Below are 19,962 nucleotides of genomic sequence, written 5' to 3'. Positions count from 1 at the left end.
GCACAAGAATATGAACTCTCTTGAATTTGGGGCTTTCTTGTCTTGCAAGATTCTCTTCTTTCCCTGAAAATGTAACTGCAATGCAGAAGCCAAAGAGTAACTTTACTCTGGCAGAGTTTTACACTTGATCTGGTTTTTGCTTTGTTTCAGGAGATCTTCATACAAGGAAACATCATCATTTTAGGAACTGGTTTTAATTATCATCTCTCAGTACCTGTTCTTTTTGAGGAAACATTTTACAATGAAAAAGAAGAAAGCTTTAGTATATTGTGCATAGCTCATCCATTGGAAAAAACAGAAAGCTCAAGTATGTATTGAAATGTTAACTTGGTGGTCTTCTTTGCACAGTGAGCAAATTGGTATGTTTGATATGCTTAATACATTTCCTTTATTCTGAAAAGTGTTGGCTTGGTTGAAAGCACTTGGCATTTATTGGCCTGCTGGGGCAGATGTTGGTATGCTGCTGGAGAGAAATATTAAGTTGCTGCCAGGCAAACTTATTTCCATAGGGTCTATGCCTCAGTCTCAGCACTAAAAATTATTTGTGGAATACTTGATCCAGCATGATGTTTTTTAGCAATGCTCAGTTTAGTGCTGACTGCTTAAAAAAGGGATTTAGTCTTAAATGTGAAATGTATCTTGAGATGCTAGGTGGATGCACAAAAAACTGGAGAGATAAATTCTTTCGTGATCACTTCAGTGGTTAGAGGTTGAATAGCATAGTTATACAGCAGCTCTTCTGGTTGTGGTCTGTCTCAAAGTTGAATGCGTTTAATTTTTGTCTTAGTACTGAAACTGCTTTTAAGGCTGGAACAGTATTTCCAAGGCTGCTGTTAAAGCTGTGAATGTAACAGGATTTCCTTGTGAATTTGTATAACAATCTGTATTTACTAATTAAAAGGAACAGAAGCTTCTTAAAACATGCTTTTTCTGAAACAAAACCCTCTAGTCTTCCTAAATACATAAGAATATCTATTTGAAACATATGATGACAAAATGAAGTAATACTAGGGTAGTGTGAAAATAGTACTGTGAGGGAAGTATGAAAGATTTTCTGGGGGAAAAAAAAAGCTGGCATACATATAGGCTTAAATTCTATAAATATTAATCTAAATATAAAAAAATTATTCTTGTGGCATTCCCTTTTTTGGCCATTACTTAATGTAGTTGTATAGCAGTCTTTCAGAAGTGAGGTAATTTGTAATTTCAGAAGTAATTTGAAATGAATGAGATCTAAGCCTGTTATTAGTTTGCTGCCTTTGATTGCAGATGAGAGACTTGTTTAGAAAAAAATTTTTGGAAAAGCAATATGAATTTTAAGTGAGGGATCCAATTGTCTTATTCAGAAGAAAAGTGGTTTTGGTTTAATGTTTACATGAAGCAACTTTGCTCTCCCATTCAGAGAAAGCATGTCTAAATAAAGCGTAGGTTATGTAAAAATCCAAGATGGGATTTTTACAACTCACTTAGAGGACACTGACTTCCTGCATGGGCATTCAGTGAATACTGTAATGTGTTTTTTCTTCTACTTTCAAGCTTGACTTGCACTCAGATTGAGTTGTGTATGTGGCAATAAATTACCCCAGGGTAGAAAAGCATATGAAATCAGTTTTAGCTATTCCAAATAAATACTTGACATAAAAGGCAAGAGACCCTGCTCTAAATGTGATGCATTAAATTCTTTTAGTTAAAAGCAATACCTTCTGTTAAAGGTATAGTAAGCTGAATTAATGTTTCATTGCACACGAGTTGGCTGTGTATGTAGGGATAGGAAGCGCTTTACCATGTGTACATATTAAGCCTATGTGTAAATTCTTGGCTTTCATTTTAGGTCAATCTACAGCTTCATCAAACTCCTATTCTCTTAAAAATATTGAAGATGTTAGAGAATTCTTGGGAAGGCACTGCGAGAGATTTGATAAATACATAGGATCTTTCTATAGAACATTTAAAGAACATGAAAGGAAGAGCCTCCGCCACTACATAGTCAGTATCTTCTTGATGTTTAATTTACTAAATGTAATTTACTTCACTGCTTTGGATATCTTTGTCTTATTGAGCTTTTCTGTGTCAGAGTAGTCTAGAGTTGAGGAAGGTGGGAAGGGAGAACATAGAATTCTTAATTGTGAATTACCACATCTTAACTTTTGGGTAAAGGCAATTTTTGTAGCTAAAAATCTTACCAAAGTGCACCCTTCTAAGGCAGGGAAGACCTCCTTTCTTTGCTTATTTATGCTTTGTTGCTTCAAGACAGATTAACCTGAATCTGATTGCTTTTTCTTGTCTTTGCCTGCCCCCAGGATTCTGTCAATGCACTTTATACCAAATGTCTCCAGCATCTTTTGAGAGATTCGCACTTGGTAAGCACTTACTCCACTAAATACATAGTGTTACTTAAGAAATAAATTATCTAACTTTCTCTTGCTGTTTGTATGGCTTTACTTTTCTAGAAGATGCTTGCAAAGCAAGAAGAGCAGATGAATCTGATTAAGCAAGCCGTTGAAGTAAGCATTTGAAATGAAGAAAAATAATTAGCAAGCTATTTTTAACTCTCCCTTTCATGCCTAAAGTACTGTTTTTTCTACAGATGTATATCCACCATGCTATTTATGATCTAGTCTTCAAATATGTGGGGACCATTGAGGCAAGTGAGGTAAGATTGATTGGTTGCTAAAGATTAGTTACATTAATTTAATGCATCTTAACCTGTTGCCTTTCTGTTGATTAGGATGCTGCTTTTAACAAAATCACAAGGAGCCTTCAAGACCTGCAGCAAAAAGACATTGGAGTGAAGCCTGAGTTCAGGTGGGAGATGATTGTGGACTCTGAGGAGTTACTGAGATCCTGTCTTAAATAGGTCTCAGGCCAGCCAAAAAGTGTCTTCCTTCAGACAATAGCAAGTTCTTCTTATACTTCATTCCTTTGAGATGGAAAAGTAAAGCTTTGCAAGTGTCATTTTAGGGCAGTTTTTGCAATGATTGTTATCACCTTTCCCTTTATGTTCTTATGCTTCCCTCTCCATCTGCAGGGTACAGAAATGCAAGTGTACTTGGAGTAGAGTTGGAAGTATTTTAATACTGTTCTTCATCTTGGTTCTGAATAAGTTAAAGCTTGGGTTTTGGACATCCTGCACAGGAACTCTGTATGCTAACCATTTCTTTCAAATTATTTTATAGTTTTAATATACCACGTGCAAAGCGAGAACTGGGTCAGTTGAACAAATGTACTTCCCCTCAACAGAAGCTACTTTGTCTACGAAAAGTGGTACAAATTATTATGCAATCTCCTAGCCAAAGAGGTCAGTAATTGGCGAATTAACTTAATTTTAAACATTTTTCTTAACTAGTACACACAAAGCATTTTGCTATTCACAGCAGTTTATATACCACTTGTGGATTAAACAGTTAGGCTGGGGTCTGCCTTGCAGGTCTCTAAACAAAGCAAAACGGAGGCAAGATAGCTACTTCAGCATTATTTCTCATGGGGTGAGGTGGGGTACTTGCTTAGCTTATATATGTTTTAGCTAGAGCATGTGAGAAGCTTGCATGTGCTAGAACATCTTCTCATGCAGAAGAATTGAGGGTGATCCATTTTAAACACTGAGGATTGCTGCTAGATCATTTTTGTCTATTTGTCCATGCGCCTTGATAATCTTGAAATCAATACTCTAGAGATACATCTTTTGCAAAGTGCAGTGTTAGTCGGGGACGAACAAACCTTCTATATGCTGCATTCAAAGTGCTACCATGGATTACAGAAATGATTCTGTGATAGGAAAGCATGGACTTCTTAACCTGGTATTATTTTATGTAGCCTGGAGAGAGAAGATACTTCCACTAAGCAAATGGAGTAGTACAGTGAACTTATGCTTTCCCTACTTCATCTCTTCCTTTCTCCAGGAAGACTCCTGAGTTATAGGAAAGCATATCGACTTTGACGGTAGTTTTTGCCCTCAAGAATTTGAGAAATCTTGAGTTAGTGCTCTGGCCCTTTCTGTGGAGGAAGGAGAGGATGCTAGTCAAATATTGCAATTTGTACAGTACAAACTGTATTTGTTGTTTGGCTCCTGGCAGCCTATTTAGAGGGTGACTGAGAACATTTGAAGGGCAGCCTGTGTTACTCAATGTGTTCTCTACTAGTAGAGCTGGCCCTTAGTCTCAGGAGTTGGAACTCTGTTTATAGGTATTGCTCTTGATTGAACCATGACATGACTAACACCAGATGTAAATTCTTTTTTTAGTTAACATGGAAACCATGTGTGCAGATGATCTTCTCTCTGTTTTGCTGTATTTACTTGTAAAAACAGAAGTCCCAAACTGGTATGTAACTATATTTTGGCTGTACAGAGCTCCATCAAATCATCTTGTATGTAATGCTGCTGTAGGGGCAAATGTTTCTGAACATGCAGTAATAACTTACACTTTCAGTAAGAGGGGCTGATGTAATGCAGAAGACTATTTTTAGTAGGACAAACAGCAAAGATATGTTACAGGTGTGACTGAATTAAGGACCTATCAGGAATTCAAATGCTGTGTCTTTTGGTGTTTTGATTCCCAGCCCAGAAAAAAGTTGTAATGGGAGGCCATCTCTACACCAGATCTGCATGTCAGTACAGACTTCACAGACTGGTCCTTCCTCATCTGTGTTTGGAGCTGTGAAACCTTTTTGCAGCTTCTAGGTGTTTGATACATTTCATATAGAGTAACTAGATTTGAATGCTTAATTGCTTGTTGCTAACCTGTGCCATTGTGTTTATCTCTCTTCACTATCAGTAAAAAGTATATCTAAACCTTCTACCTGTATCTGAACTGAATTTTAGTGTTGGCGTATCCCATATCTTGGAGATGAGCATTTTTCCTTTAATTTGTAGCTATCACTTTACACTGGTGCTTATGGTGCTTGAAACATTAACATGTTTGAAATGTGTGAAACAGCCTCCTGTTGCTGTTCTTATCCTGTCCTTCATATTCCTTATTTATACCCAATTAATTGAATTTCATTGAACAATTAAGAGGTAAGTAGAGTTCTGATCCATCTACAAAGCTCAGAACAGTCATAGTATTGGTAGCCTAACAATCTTTCTAGAAGCTTTTTCTTAACCCACACCTATTGCCTGCCTGGATTGCCTAAGATGAGTTGCAGTATTAAGATATGTCATGCTAGAGTCTTCTTATTTTTAGTGATTCATGGCTTTAACTTTTTATTTCAGGATGGCCAACTTGAGTTACATAAAGAACTTCAGGCTTTGCAGTTCAGTGAAGGATGAATTGGGATACTGTCTAACCTCAATTGAGGCTGCAATAGAATACATACGACAAGGCAACCTCTCTGACAGATCAACAGTAAGCTGCTCTTAAAGTCTGTCAAATGTGTACTTGATAAGCTTGTAGGACTAAGTCCAGTCAGAGGATACAAACAGCTAATGTAATAGTTCCTTTTTTGCACTTAAAGAAATGAGCTGAAGTAACTATACCTGAAGCAAAGCTAAAATGATTACAATGAAGTCCTTGTTGCTCATTGTATACTCCTTGAGGAAGTAGTTAAATATCAAGTCTATCTCCTCATGATCAGAGGAAAAATGACAGCATTATTTTCAACAGCTGAGTCTTCAGTAAGTTTAATATCTCCTGTTTGTACTCTATCATGGTTGTGAAAGCAATGCAGTACTTGAGAGTAGGCATAGCTTAAACAGATTTTTCTTTAATTTTAAAAAGCTTAGCTATGCTAGCAAAATGGTGATTGCAGTGTAACTTAGAATTATTCAGTAAATCTTTGTACTCCAAAAATTCAGTGTGTTTGCAGTGCAGATTACTGTGTTGTACCAAGCTAATAGTTTAGTGGGAATGCAGGACTATGATAAGGTTGCGTTTTTGAAGGTCAAATTTGGCTCTTGGGTTCTCTAACCTAGCAGGGGCAGGAAGTTTGTGGATGCATGAGTTATTTCCTACTGGGCAACTAGACCTTCTGTCAATCAGGTCAAATCCCTGCAGGCCAATCAAGGATGATATTGATGTGATTTCAGAAACTTCTATGATTTAAGAACTTTGTAGCTTATTTACTAAAGGAGTCCAGTCTTACTGCACCTGTAAAACTTTCTGCTGTTGCAAAATTAGGTTTTCCTGATCTGATGTGGAAATCAAAAGAAGCGAACTTGGAACCAGAGTGAATTCAATGTGTCTCAGTCTGCCCAACTGCAAAGCACTGGAATCTAATTGCAGGGGCCAGAATAATGGCTCAGTGTGCAGGGCTTGGGATGGGACAAATTGGGGCACAATCTTAAAGCAGCAGCACTTAAAGTAACATTTTAGCTTTCTGTTATTTCTGGTTTTGTTATTTTCTGGGACCTTTCCATGAACCTGTCGTGCATAAGTTTGTTTTGTACACTCCAAAAAAAGCACTCTTTGATTTTGTGTAAAGAGACTGTGATATTTCTTGTCTGTAATGCTGTATTGAATTATGTTTAAAAAAAAAAAATAAAAATGTTAGTTTAAAAGGAAAACAACCTGCCAAACAATTTTGCTTCCTGTAGTCACTTGGCTATCATTAACAATCAATACACAAAAAGCAGTGCTGGTGGTCTGGATGGAGAATTGGAACCAAAGTAGAATTGTCTTCTACAACAATGCCAGCAAACTGGAAAAAAAAAGCCAAACCTGGTCTTAAATTTCTAGAATAATGACTGTTTCCTATTAAATGTCTGGTCCTATCCCTCCTTATATAGCTAAGGATAGCAGTTTTTTATGCTGGGATCACCCTCAAGTGATTATAACTTAAGTGCCACTGCCATTAAGATATTATATTTCTTTGGGGAGGCATCTGTCTTGAAAGATGAACTACATATTTGAGAAGTGTAGATGAGAGCAGTCTCACTGCTTACGTTAGTGTCTGCACCAACATAAGAGAATCCAGTAAGTGTTTCTCTCCATACTTCAGCTGGATCAGCTCCAGACCTAGAGTGCTAGCCTCTTTCTCACTTCAGTGAGCATGCAACAGGAGCTCCTTTCTTCTACATTGCCCTTCATAGGAGTCAACATTGCTTGAAGGCAGCACCCTGAGATGAGATGGAAAACAGCAGAACCTTGAAGACAAGGAAGTGGGTGACTCCCTGCCCTCTAGCATAGCTGAAAAGGAAAGAGCTAGACCACCCTTTTCTCTAGTGTAGGATAAGGGAGAAGGTGGCACACATTGAAGAGGAAGAAACTAGGTAGCAAATAACCCCTTGACAGGAATTGGAAAAGGGTAGTGAGGAGGTAGAGGAACATGATAGGAACTTCTGATAGCATTGCTCTCCCTTCATGAACTTATCAGTTGAGATATTGCCTTTATTCTCTGGTAAAGGAGATCAACTTTCTGTTTAAAGCAGCAGCAGCTGTCATGTTGATGCCCCATGGTTTCTGTTTCCAGATTGTGCTGGAAAGGGTTGTGGGACTTAAGTGAGCAGGAACATTGCTATGCCCTGGGGCTTCATTACAGCCCCTCATGTGGCTACACTTAATTTTATAGCTGGCTTCAGATGGAGCTTCTGGCAGCTGAGTAATGTTGTTGTCCAATCCCTAATGAAGCTAACTACATAAAGAAAACTCAGCAGGGAGCTAATGTACCCTGTGGGATAATGGGCATATTATCACCCTCATGTCAGTAAGAAAATTGCACTTCGGAGGCACCTGCCAAATCTCTTCACCCAAGGTCATGCAAGTCTTGGAGAAATATTTTGATTGTGTGGAAGAGAGGAGCATGTAACTGGTGGCACAAAAGATTCCATTTTATTTTCTGGGAGTTGTCAACTTTATTTAACTAGAATTCCAGTTAATAAGTATTGGACTTTTAGTTATGTTCCTATGCACAGATAATGTGTAGTAAGACCTTCTAGTTCAGAGGGTTGAAGTAAGGTATAAAGTAGGGAGTTAGAGCCAGCCACTAGGGAATAGGCAGCATTTTGGTTCTTGTATGGAAAGAGCTGTAGGTGGCAATGAAGTTGGCATGGAGGAAGTGCAGGTGGGAGAAGCCAGGAAAGGAAGACTTGAACACAAAGTGAGGCTAAAAATGTTTGGAGGGGTGGGGGTGTGGAGATAACTTCCCCAAGTCATCAGCTGTAATCTGTGAAAGTCACCTTGGATAGGTTATTATACAAGTACACCCTCATAGGTACAAATATTTCATTTCTCTAGTGTAGAGAGTAGTGTTAGATGAAAAGATCATTAATGTTTGGATGTGTATTTTCTAGACAATATAGATTTAAAATACCTTAGAGTCCCACTCAAAGCAATTTTTTTTTTTTTTTAATTCCTGGAGTGCAATTAAAGCAGGTACAAGCAAGTTTTGTCTTTGAAGGCCCAAACTTGCTTAATACTTCAACCAATACCTGATTCTTCTGCCATTTTGTATTTTGCTTTCAAGGATATGTAGTTTCACCTGGGATGGACTCTTTTTTTCTGATTTATATAATAAATAATACCTCTACGTAAGGATTGCTGTCTTAAGTCACTCTTTGAAATAATTATTCCACCTGGGGACACTTCTGTTGTAAAATACGCTGTTGGAAGGAACAGTACTAGAAGTACAGGAGGTCTTGCTAGTGGTTACTTAGATTCTCCATAGTGAAAGTATAAAGCTGTCTGAGCATTCTCATTAGAAATTCTGATTGGACTTCAGAAACTTGTATCAGCAGTAAAGCTTTAACATTTTTTCTACTTAACATTTTTGATCAAGTATTTCTTAGGGAAGTTACTCCTGATCACACTGAAGAATTTATCCAAGGAGGCTAGTGTTATCTGCCTTGTAATTCTGAAAAGATACGCTTGGGTATCTTTAGCTAAAGTACTTAGGTTTGAAAAGATTGGTGAATATTTGTCATCCTGACATATCTAAATACAAACAACTTACTGTGAAGTACAGGTCTGAAGTTTTATTTCTTGACCTCACAAACGTGTTTTTAATGACATTATTTGCTATACAATGGAGGGTTTTTTCAGACAGCTTTATGAGTTGGGTTGATTTTGAAACTTGAGTGATCTGATTTCTAGAAAATCTGAACTTTCTTTTTGGTGTTCAAGTGATCTCATTTATTTGTAGTTCACTAGTTTCTTAAACTTTACGCTGACTTACTACTGTTAAGAGCTGAGTTGGACTTTTTTTTCTTATTTAATATCTGGTTTTCACAGGCTTAATTGCAGAAGCTATAGCCCAGATCCTAAGCCATCAAAGTTTATCTGATACATGGGTGTTTATCTTAAATGCAGTGGTCTTCAGTTTGATGGATGCTGGGAGTCTTTCAATTTCTAGGGAGATAGTCATTATCCAAAAACAACATCCAAAGAAATTATATTCACTGTCAACCATAAGCAGTGGTTGATCAGAATCAACTATGTGTGACTGTTTCCATCTACTTTCTTAGAAAGTGTTTTCTTTACATTATTGGTTTTATTTTATGTGAGGTTCAATGTTGCTGTTTCAAAATCTGACTCTACTTAAGAATTTTCACATAGTTTTGGAAGGATATGTATTCTTTAGTGCATCCTGAAGTTGTATTGTCAGATTTCTCAGAAAATGGGAAGTACCGATGTGAGAGTTGCACTACGTGTCTGCTTAGCTCAGTCTCCAATTTTCAAGAAGTGACCAGTAGGAAACACTATATGAATGAGTCTCCTAGAGAGTAATGCTTCACTTGGTACGGTCTTTTATTTTCCAGCAAGTAGCAGAGAGTTCAACGGAGTCTTTGAGTCAGAGTTTTATCAGGGTCATCTTTTTTAATAGCCACCAGTAGACATGTCTTACATGAATTTGTCTAATGCCTTTTTGGGTCCATTTATACTTTTGATTTTTGCAACTTCCTGTAGCAATGAGTTCTACAATACGAGAACATTTTTTCTCTTCTCTCTTCTCCCCATTCCCTCCCCAGACCTAATGTGTGATGATTTTGTTGGACATCCCAGTTCTTATATTTTGAGGAATAGTGGATATCAATTCTTTACATGTTTTCTTTGATTTTTTTGTGATTTTTGTAGACCATTGTGGCAAAGTCAAACTTTTCCAGAGTGAAGAATCCTAATTTCTCCTCGTAAGGAAGCTGCATTGCACTTCTTACAGTTCTTGTTGTCTTTTTTTAATGTCTTTTCTAGTTTTGCTGTGTTCTTTTTTAGATGGTACAACCATAATTTCATTAGTACTCAGTTGGTTCTTGGAGAATTACAATAAAAGAATATTCTGGTGAACATGTACTTACTATTTTCTTGAACAGGTGTGCGGTCTTTCAAGTGTCAGAATCCTAAATGTGAAACTAACTTAGGTTTTATGTGCATCTGATAATTCATAAGTGGCAAACGCAGTGTTTAATATTTTTAAAAGTTAATTCCACTGTTAAGGTACTTTACTTTTGCCTGTAAATGAGTATATAGATAATCAATCTATATATTTTATTTTCAGGAATCTGAGAGACTGTGTGACAAGCTGCTTTTAAGACAAAGGATGAACTTGTTGTCCCAGATGTCTGCTACTCCAATAGACTGCTTATTTAAGGTTAATAACTTTTATGGCAGAATACGTATGTACATATGTATTGCACATTTATATCCCTCCCTTTCTGCGATTTTCTGAAATGTAATGCAGTGTTAATTACATTAGTACTGTGAAATGTGTTTTAGTAGATGCTAAAAGTGTGGTTTGAATCTAGTGCATTTCTGGGCCAAAACGTTACCAAGTTAATCTTATGGATTTCAGCATGTTATACGAAATATGGAAGCAAATGAGGATGAAATGCTACTGCTGTGGGTATTGATTGGCCCATTTAATGCACAGATGTGATATTACTATCTGTTGTCTCTCACAGCTTTTAGTGCTTGAAATTGAAAGGGTTTTCTGAAATAGTTTAAAAGTGGTCACCTGACAGCTACTTCATATTATATGTTAATATCATATTGTCATTCTAAAAGAATTTTGCCTATACAAGGATACAAAGCAGAGCTTCTAATTATATGTGTTCACAGCTTATGGCTAGAGACTTAGTAATTTTACAGAAATGTTTTTGCACAGAGGGAACTCAATTTCGTGACTGAGTCTAAAGAGAACAATAGGAATTGTTTTAATTTTTTATAGAAAATGAAGTAAGCCAAGAACAGATTCTTTTTAACACTGATTGCCCATTAGGGGGTTTTGTGCTGTGACATTGTTCATTTCTGCTTTCTAATGCTTGAATACATGTCTTTTATAATTGGTTCCTTTTGTTTTGTGCTTCAGTAAATTACTCTATTTTTTGTGTGGGTTTTTTTTCTTTTCTTTTTTTCTCCTTAAAAGGAGGCTTTTTATATTGGGTCCTCATTCTCTTTCTTCTCTTGGCTTTTGGTAGCATATTGCTTCAGGTAATCAGGAAGAAGTGGAGCGATTACTAAGTCAAGGTGACAGTGATAAAGACACTGTACAGAAAATGTGTCATCCGCTCTGTTACTGTGACAAATGTGAGAAGCTAGTTTCTGGGTAAGCACTTTTCATCTCCACAAATACACAAAAAGCTATGTAAAAGTCTTCACCTAAGATTCACTTTAGAAAGTATGCTGCTTTTGGTTATAGAGGAAGTTGGTAACACTTCAGGATGTAGTAGAGAGTGTACGTTCGTGTGGTTTGAAAAAGCAGAAGAAATATTAGGAGAGTATTGAATGCCTTGGAACCAGCCAATTTTGTGATGGAGGCTGTATGTCCTTTGGTAAGTGTGGTGTGAAATGTTTCTTCTCTTGAACCTAACTTACATACCTTGCACAACCACATCTCTTAACAAAATGTACAACTTTGTATAGAATAATTTGTCTATGTGAAAGGATAAAGGATAAAAACTTCCAAAATCAGTTTTTGTTGGCCTTTGCAATTTTTCTCTTTCTCTCTTCCTTACCACTGCTGCATGGGTAACTGAGCTGCTTTTAAACCATTGTGTTTTAAAGGAAACTGAATGATCCTTCCATTATCACTCCATTTTCCCGAGATGACCGGGGATATACACCACTTCATATAGCTGCTATTTGTGGTGAGTATTGGTTTTCTTCACTAGTGTTTTCTACTCCTTATGTTCCTTATCTTTACATTAGCATGTTTTCCAGCTTTACATTAAAGAGTGAATTTTGCATTAAATTGTTTTCTGCTTATTTGCTATGGAACCTGGTATCTTGGCACAGACTGAAGTTATTGTGTATTCTTTTAAGCTCTGTTTCTCGTGGTTGAGTTATTGTTTGTTTGTTGGCTGTTTACTTTTGCCTTAGTGATTACCACAGTAGTTTTCTCTTCAGCTGTGAAAAAAGTAAAAATGTGTCCTCAGAAACCAGTCTTGTTTTAAAGAACTGGCAGATTGAGACGTTAATCTTTTCTCTCTCCTGCAGCTGGCTGTGCATGGTAGATCTGTACCGTCTCCTGTCTTGTAATGTTCATTATGCCATTGATCTTACATTCATTAGAAGATGTATTAATTTTCTTAGTGAGTTTTTTTAATAAATAATTTCCTTTTTTTACTATTATCTTGATCCCAATGGGAGAGTGCTTTGTGTGACAGGGCTTTATTTTCTCTTCTTCTCTTACTCATAAGATACAAGCATAGCTTGCTTTTATCTAGAGGTTCTTTTATGGAGCTTTGACGTTGAGTAATCTACAACAAAAAAAAAGAAATGGGAAGGAAGTGAATATACAGTATATAGAAACATGGTATGCAGAAATGCAGGGTATCTTAGTTTATAGTCCATGTTTGAATTTGAAAAGTAGCAATGTTCTTGTGCAAAGTTTACTTCTTTCTTTTAATGTTTGCATATTTTTCAAGGGCAAACATCACTAGTGGATTTACTAGTAGCCAAAGGAGCCATCGTCAATGCTACAGATTATCACGGTTCAACTCCACTTCATCTTGCCTGTCAGAAAGGATATCAAAATGTTACAGTAAGCACCAAAAGGCTTAATTAGAAATAAAAACAAATACTTAACCTAAATAATAAATATATGACTCTTACTAAGCTGTTCTACTGTTACTGTCATTTAGGTCTTCTGAGAAGCTTTTACCAGAACTGTGTATGCTGTCAGAATTGAGGGTCTTTTATCACTGTAGTTTGCATGATATTTTATTTTTTCCTATACTGCAAGGTTTTCACCCATTTGTAATAACCAAGCAATTGACAGCTATGCATGCCTGATAATTAATCCGTTTTATTAATACAAATCTCCAATACGTAGTACAAATAGAGAACCTGTTAACATCTCTGCTCTTGATTAAGACAGAAGAACCATTGCAGTCATTGGAATGAATTAAATGACTTCACATTGTGGTTGGGTAGACTGTGTAACTACATTAATTATTGTGTACTTGAATTTTATATACGTGAGATTCTTTAATTAGCATTGTTGAAATTAAGCTGTGTCTTCACTTACATAGGCTCTTAAAATACAGGATAAATTATCATGTAGTATATGTATTGCAATGTTTGCTGCAGTAGATGATTCATTTTTTCAATGACAATTCTGAATATGTAAGAAGCAGATTTTATTTGATTCTTAGGGTAGGGCAAAACCAGTATTGTAATGCCAAGAGAGTAGTGTCTGAAACGAGAGACGTAGCTAGTTTTTCATGAAGTGCTTCATCATGCTAGAAACCAAAAGGAATCTACAGAGTAACAATTGTTTGTCCATTAATTTTTTAGTTACTTAAATGCCTACTTTTATTTTTTCTTGTAAGCTTCTCTTATTGCACTATAAGGCAAGTACTGATGTTCAGGACAATAATGGAAATACTCCACTTCATTTAGCCTGCACTTATGGTCATGAGGATGTAAGTAATTGTTTTGTAACATACTAAATGGACCTTCTAATGGAATGGAATTAAACTGTGATGCAAATTTGCACTAAACTTACATGTTTTAAAGAGTAAATAAAAAAGATTTGGAGGCTAACTATTTAACGCTATAAATTAGGACTTTATTCAGTAGTTCATAGGAATTTTTATTATGTGTTCACATTAAAGATAGTAGTATTGTGCAAATTTAGTTGAATTATTTAACTCTTTGTTTAATGACACTGAACTGTAAAAGCCTGCCCTTTAAGCAATGGATTATATGAGCAGCAATGAAAAAAACCTTTTTAGGATTGGATATGTTATATGAATTGAGAGACAATACTATAGTTTATTGATAGCTTTCCTTTTCTTTCTAGTGCGTCAAAGCTTTAGTCTACTATGATGTGCATTCCTGTAGACTAGATATTGGTAATGAAAAGGGAGATACTCCTCTCCATATAGCTGCTCGTTGGGGCTATCAAGGGATCATAGAAGTGCTTTTGCAAAATGGGGCAAATCCAGAAATTCAAAACCGGATGAAGGAGACTTCCCTACAGTGTGCATTAAATTCCAAGGTATTCTTCTTTATCTTCTAGCCTGATTTCTTTCTGATGCAATTCCATGGAGATGTAGATGCTTACCTGCTAACAGGATTTTGTGGTCTGGTACTATCAAAATGAAAATGTATGTTTCCCTTTAAGGAAGAAAGGTCACATTTTAAATCTTATAGCATGAATGCAGTCTGTGGTATAGAACATAAACTTGTAAATGGGTACTTCTAATCTGCTCAGTCATAATCTCTTACTAATATTAGGTTGTTGGCTAATTTGTGTTTCAGTCAGTAGATTTTTCTTTAAGTGAAGTTACATTAGTTCTCTATTAATATTTTTATGCAGATTTTGTCATTGATGGAATTAAACTATCTAACGTTTGAGAGAGGACAGAGTGCTTCTGAGGTAACAACCAATGCAAGTTGCTAAACTTTTTTTGCCTATGTTTAACCTGCTTAATCTGATATGTAACTTTTTCTGGCTGTGTTGGTTTGTTTTTGTTTTTTTCCAACTTCAAGTCATCACTTAGGTCTCCTCAGCACTCAACAGAAACTTTCAGCAGAGGATCATCTATCTCAAGCCTGTCATCAGCATCAACTGATATAAGGCAAGAAGAAGTAAAAAATAGTTATAAAGAGGTAAGACTGAGGTATAAGTTTTGACAATAAGTAAAATGAAGGAATCTAGAAAGGTGATATTTTGCAACACTGTTTTAAACTGGTTCTTCAGGAATAGCCTTCTGTCTGTTTTGGAAAAATACATGCTGCTATCCTCAGGTGCTTGTCATCTCAGTATCTAAACACTTATTTTTGTATGGTATCAACTGCTCTGCTGGTTATTTCTTGGGAAAAATTGAAAACATATTTGGAGTAGTTGTTAGATTTCTGCAGTTAACTATGCAATTTGAGAACTTGTTCAGGTTTACAAAGTTATAATGGCAATCAGCGCCCCAAGGACCTTGCTGTCCTGTCCAGGAATTAAATGCCATTGTTGGCTTACAAAGTCTGTCAGGGAAAAGAGACTAATACAGGCATATTGACAAACAACTTAACAAACTAGAATGTTAAGACAAGCTTTCAAAATCGGCATAGGAAATCAATTTTGCAGCATGTGAAGAAGTACACACTATATACTGAATATCTTGCACATATGTCTCTGCTGATTTTGCTCTGTCCACACCAGCCAAAGTGCTGTCCTCTGAATTTTTTCATGTGGGACTTCAGATCCATACTTTCCATTTATCCCCTCCGAAGACTGTCATATCACCACTCCTTCTGATGCTTCTCTATTTTTTTCCCAGTCTTCCTCTTCCATTTTTTTTTCCAAATTGACCTCCTTAGTATTTTTGTCTCTCCATATCGCCTCTAATTTCAGATTCTTCCTTTTCCTGCTATTAAAAGGTTCTTCTCTTGCCAAAAGTTTGAAGTGTTCAAGAAATGCAAAGATGTAGTTTTGACTGGACAACATTACTTCACACTTCATTGTCAGTTACTCTATGAGAGCCTGAATATAGGAGTGTACCTCCCTGTTTGTACAGAGGCAAGCACTCTAAATAAGGTCTAATATACATAAAAGTTCACCTCATAGATCAAGGATTTGTTTTTCCTTAAAGGAACAAATTTATCACACCCAAGAGCTAAGACTAGTTCAAACCAGGGAAAAAGATTACAAGCAGCTTACATCTTAGATTCTTGGGGTTAATGACCTTCTCCTGTAATCCAGCTTTAGTTCATTTCTGTTTGCCCAGTTTCGCATGGGCTCACTGCTCTTATTCTTACTAAGCAAAGAGGCAAGGGCGTAATCCTGAGAGAGCTCCGTGAAGGCAATGCCACTGGAAGTAATGGGAAGCTGTTAAGGTCAGTTTTCCAGACTTCAAGGCTTAGACCATGAATTAAGCGGTTGCAGTTAACTCTTTATTAATCAATACTGCTAGTGAATTAAACTCTTTGCTTAAATGAGCCAGTCATGGTGTATGTCTCGTATGTGGCTTGTTTTCAACTTAGAAAAGAGAGAGTAAAAGAGCCAGCCATGTAAATTTGGAACTTCCTCTGTTCAAACTAATAACTCCTTGCACAGTTTCTGTTCAGCAACAGAAAAACTGAGCATGTGAGTGAATTGCAGTAGATTTGTTTCATCTATTTTTACATTTAAAGGAAGGTACTTCCATTCCATGGAGGAGTGAGAAAGCAAACTGGGAAGATGGGGAAATGCGTGTAGCAGACATTTTGCCCTAAGTACTCTTAATAAATTATCTATAAGCTGCATAACAGATGTTGTATGCTTCTCCACTGCTAGAGCCTGAGGCAGTTTTTAGAACTGTAAGGAAGTTGTTATTTTTGGAAAGAAATTATCAGAGCTTGTGGGTCACTTGCTATTACTGTTAGGCATCTTGTATGTGATAAGACTGGCTCCTGAAAATCATCAAGACCTTTACATTCTCCGGTGACATTATCCTATACGATTGGGGGAAATTATGGGAGGCACAGATTTCCCTAGTATATATAGTCCATTTTAGATGTGTATGTGTAGAGGTTGGGATTCGGCTCACCTAACTTCAGATGTCTGAAAGACAATTGTCTTACCTTTAGACATCTATTTTCCCTCCTTAGTCAGTGGAGAGAAATTGGTACCTCCAGAGAGGAATTAATCTCAGACATGCTTAGTTTGACCTGAGTTGCACTCGAGTGTCATTCGTTCACTGCATTCTGCTCTGTAGTTATGAGAGAGGGAGTTTAAATGTGACTGGCTTAGATTTAGACAGCTAACTTTTAGACATTCAAAGTTAGGAAAGAGGAATCCTGCCTTGAGTGCCTAGTGCATGACTTCAAGGAGCTTCACCTTGTATTAGAAAGGTAGTAATAAAATAAATCAAAACTTAGCAGCTTTCCTAAAAGGAGATAAAAATGGATGGAGAGGTTTAATCTAGCCTCTGATCTTTCAGCTGTAGATGTGTCCTGTTCTGCTAAAACCCTGAAGAAAGAGATCAGACCAGTAAAACACAACTTCCTTTTAGGCTCATTCTTCCTTGTTTGCTTTACCAAACACTGCTGTGAGTCAGCAAGATAGTAATTTCTAGATAAAGATTGAAATGTGACTGTAGCTGTTACTCCATGACATCTTCAACTTGGAAGATGTTTCTTAATAGTGAAACAACTTTGTTTACACAGCAGCATCTTTGGTGATTCTAGCACAGTGCTAGAATAATTTGCTATAATGCTGAAACGGACTTTCACAAAGCTTATTATCTTCAACAATCTGCAGAGGCTAGTCAAGTTGCCTATTGATAGTACTAATGGACTCTCCCTGCCCTTTTCTATCAGGTTAGGTCTCAACTCCATGTGAGAGTAGAGAATCAGAGGAGAAGCGGGGAGACAAGTACATCTCATTCTCCTGCTTTTACAAGCAATTGGAGGCATCAAGGGGATGGCATCAATGCACTGCAGAGCACCTTCCATCTCTTCTTCCCCCCGCTTGCCTCTTTCCCCCCTGCAGAGCTTATAAACAGGAGAATACCTACACCAAACAGTCATGCTCAGGCATCAGCTTGCCTGAGCATACACATACTTAACTGGTCTAATACTGGTCCCCTGGAATAACTCTCCGAGTTGGAGACCTGGCTTTTGCTAATGCATACCCTTCTTGGATTTTAAGTAAGAAAACAAATGTCATACTTACAATCAAGTTATATTTGTAAATGTTTGGTTTTTAACATAGGAATAAACCAGTAATCTGCAGATGTGAACAATTGGAAAGCATCTTTTTCATCTTAAACTGTTGTTCCTCAAATAGCAAAATAAAACCTGCCATCCTTTGTGCTTCTGGTAGCATATAGTAGCTCAGCAAGAGTCCAAACAGTACTAGTGTTTATCAGGGTAGAAATTTGTCTTGAGTAGGGATTTTTACTGTTAGGTTCACAATAGAAATGCATGGCCAGCTGCTGCTGAGCAGCATGATAAAGTATATCAGCTTACATGGCTGTGCTTATGTGTGGACTACATGTTCTCTATTTAGGTAAGTACTGTTTATCTTTAAGCAAGTCAGAGATCATCAAATGGCCACAGGCCTTGCACAGCTTTTGTATTTCATAAAGAAGAAGGTTTTTCCTTTAAAACTTTATCAATAAATATGAAATGGGCTAGCAGTAATCCTACCACATGAGCTTAGGAGGTTAACAAAGGACACAGGATTTTCTGTGTACAGCTTAATACCAATACTAACGAAGCAAATAAATTTGTTTTCTTAATACATAGGTGGAAAAACTCCTAAGAGCAGTTGCTGATGGAGATCTGGAAATGGTGAGTCTTTGCATGGCTGTTGAATATTATTGAATTCCAATTTACCTCATTCAAATTGAGGAAGTTATTTGTAAATAATATCAAGTGAGGAATGCTTTGGGTAATATCTTCCTTCAGCAACAACTAATCAAATTCAGCTCATTTTCTGCAAAGAATATTCACTCCACGTCCCCAAATTATTTTACCTACAGTGCTTTAAAGCCCATTATTTTGACATTTCCATGACCTCTTGCACTAAAGAAATTACTTTAGATTGAATAATTCCTTTGTGAAGGCCTGTCATTTAAAAACATATGCATAGTCACCTCTAGGAGATGCAAAGAACTTGGGAAGAACAATATTCAGGGCAGGCATGTTGAAAAGAAATATTGCAGGAAAGAGCAACTCATTTGTTTGCAGGTGCTCGAGCTGCACTGTCAAATGCTGTTCTTAAATGGGGGCACGATGCACTGAAGAACTGTAAAAAGATACTTATACTGATGTCACAATATTGGACTGGATATGCAGTCAGCACAAAACAAAAAAAGCAAAATAGATGAGTTTTCAGGTAAACCTGATTTTTGACAGCAAATCCAATAGAAAGTGTTATTATTCCCAGTTGCTTGTGCCTACATCACAGAAGTGCATCATATCTTTTCTCGTATGTAAGTTGATGCATGTGCTGGAGCAGCAATGGTGTGCACCAGTTCTGGAAATTGAACGGTGGGATTAACAGTTTGCAGTTTTTTGACTTAAGAAGCATTCCAGTAATACAGTGTGTTTAAATCCACAACTTCCTAAATTGTCAGGTTCTCTAATGCTTTGAATATTGTCTACTCTTTATGTATGTTTACTGCATGTAATAATTGTGCATAGGTACTATAAATGAAAAATGAGCTCTTATTTTGTTTGTTGTGATACCTTTTTATTAATATTTCATACAGAGAGGAAATTTAGGTGACACCAGTCAGTACAGAGAATTTAGCTCAGGGGCATACAACTTTCCTGTAGTTTGGATTTCACTTCAAATGGATAGCTGATGGCTGTAATAATACGTTTCAGAGTTGATGTTCTGTAAATTGTGATACTTACCACCTGTTTTGACATAGTTTTTAGTTACTATTGCCCTTTATTCCTGAAAATTTGAACAATAAGGTACTTCCAATGTTATTCTACTGAAAAATTGAAGATGACACAGAAATCTTCAGAAGTTTTGTCTTTGGAAAGATGTATAAGGCTGTACATTTCTGAATTATTTTGTAGTTCACAGAACAAAATCATGAACCCATGTGAGAATGCAGGGTTTCTCTGCTGGATGCATGTTCTGAAAAATCTGTTTAGGTCA

General features: G+C 36.7%; 2 protein-coding genes across 12 annotated transcripts in view; one reads left to right on the top strand and one right to left on the bottom strand.

Moving 5' to 3' along the window:
* The window catches only part of ANKRD27 (ankyrin repeat domain 27 (VPS9 domain)), a 50,488-nt gene that overhangs the window by 13,399 nt on the left and 17,127 nt on the right, over positions 1–19,962 (top strand). For 6 of the 10 annotated variants that reach the window (XR_775489.1, XM_010585095.1, XM_010585097.1 and 3 more), the window contains exons 4-21: positions 151–307; positions 1,832–1,986; positions 2,301–2,360; positions 2,451–2,504; positions 2,588–2,653; positions 2,729–2,805; positions 3,177–3,298; positions 4,241–4,319; positions 5,210–5,342; positions 10,423–10,515; positions 11,342–11,469; positions 11,928–12,010; positions 12,791–12,906; positions 13,697–13,789; positions 14,170–14,367; positions 14,689–14,748; positions 14,862–14,981; positions 18,594–18,638. Coding sequence is in view for 9 of the 10 variants with exons in the window: in XM_010585095.1 (XP_010583397.1) it covers positions 151–307; positions 1,832–1,986; positions 2,301–2,360; positions 2,451–2,504; positions 2,588–2,653; positions 2,729–2,805; positions 3,177–3,298; positions 4,241–4,319; positions 5,210–5,342; positions 10,423–10,515; positions 11,342–11,469; positions 11,928–12,010; positions 12,791–12,906; positions 13,697–13,789; positions 14,170–14,367; positions 14,689–14,748; positions 14,862–14,981; positions 18,594–18,638 (1,839 nt within the window). In the remaining variant the exon portion in view is untranslated. Of the gene's footprint in view, positions 1–150; positions 308–1,831; positions 1,987–2,300; positions 2,361–2,450; positions 2,505–2,587; positions 2,654–2,728; positions 2,806–3,176; positions 3,299–4,240; positions 4,320–5,209; positions 5,343–10,422; positions 10,516–11,341; positions 11,470–11,927; positions 12,011–12,790; positions 12,907–13,696; positions 13,790–14,169; positions 14,368–14,688; positions 14,749–14,861; positions 14,982–18,593; positions 18,639–19,962 lie in introns of those variants that run through there. The other 4 variants (XM_010585093.1, XM_010585096.1, XM_010585099.1 and 1 more) reach the window with 4 other exon arrangements.
* Positions 12,022–19,962, bottom strand: part of PDCD5 (programmed cell death 5) — a 29,187-nt gene continuing 21,246 nt past the window's right edge. The window contains exon 6 of one of the 2 annotated variants that reach the window (XM_010585102.1): positions 12,022–12,622. In XM_010585102.1, the coding sequence (XP_010583404.1) occupies positions 12,452–12,622 (171 nt within the window). In that variant the 3' untranslated portion in view covers positions 12,022–12,451. The remainder of the gene's footprint in view (positions 12,623–19,962) is intronic. The other variant, XM_010585104.1, reaches the window with a different exon arrangement.

This window comes from Haliaeetus leucocephalus, unplaced genomic scaffold, assembly GCF_000737465.1.
Source record: "Haliaeetus leucocephalus isolate CR32 unplaced genomic scaffold, Haliaeetus_leucocephalus-4.0 Scaffold92, whole genome shotgun sequence".
NCBI lineage: Eukaryota > Metazoa > Chordata > Aves > Accipitriformes > Accipitridae > Haliaeetus > Haliaeetus leucocephalus.
The sequence above is the reverse complement of the archived record's forward strand: the minus strand, read 5'-3'. Positions and strand labels throughout refer to the sequence as shown.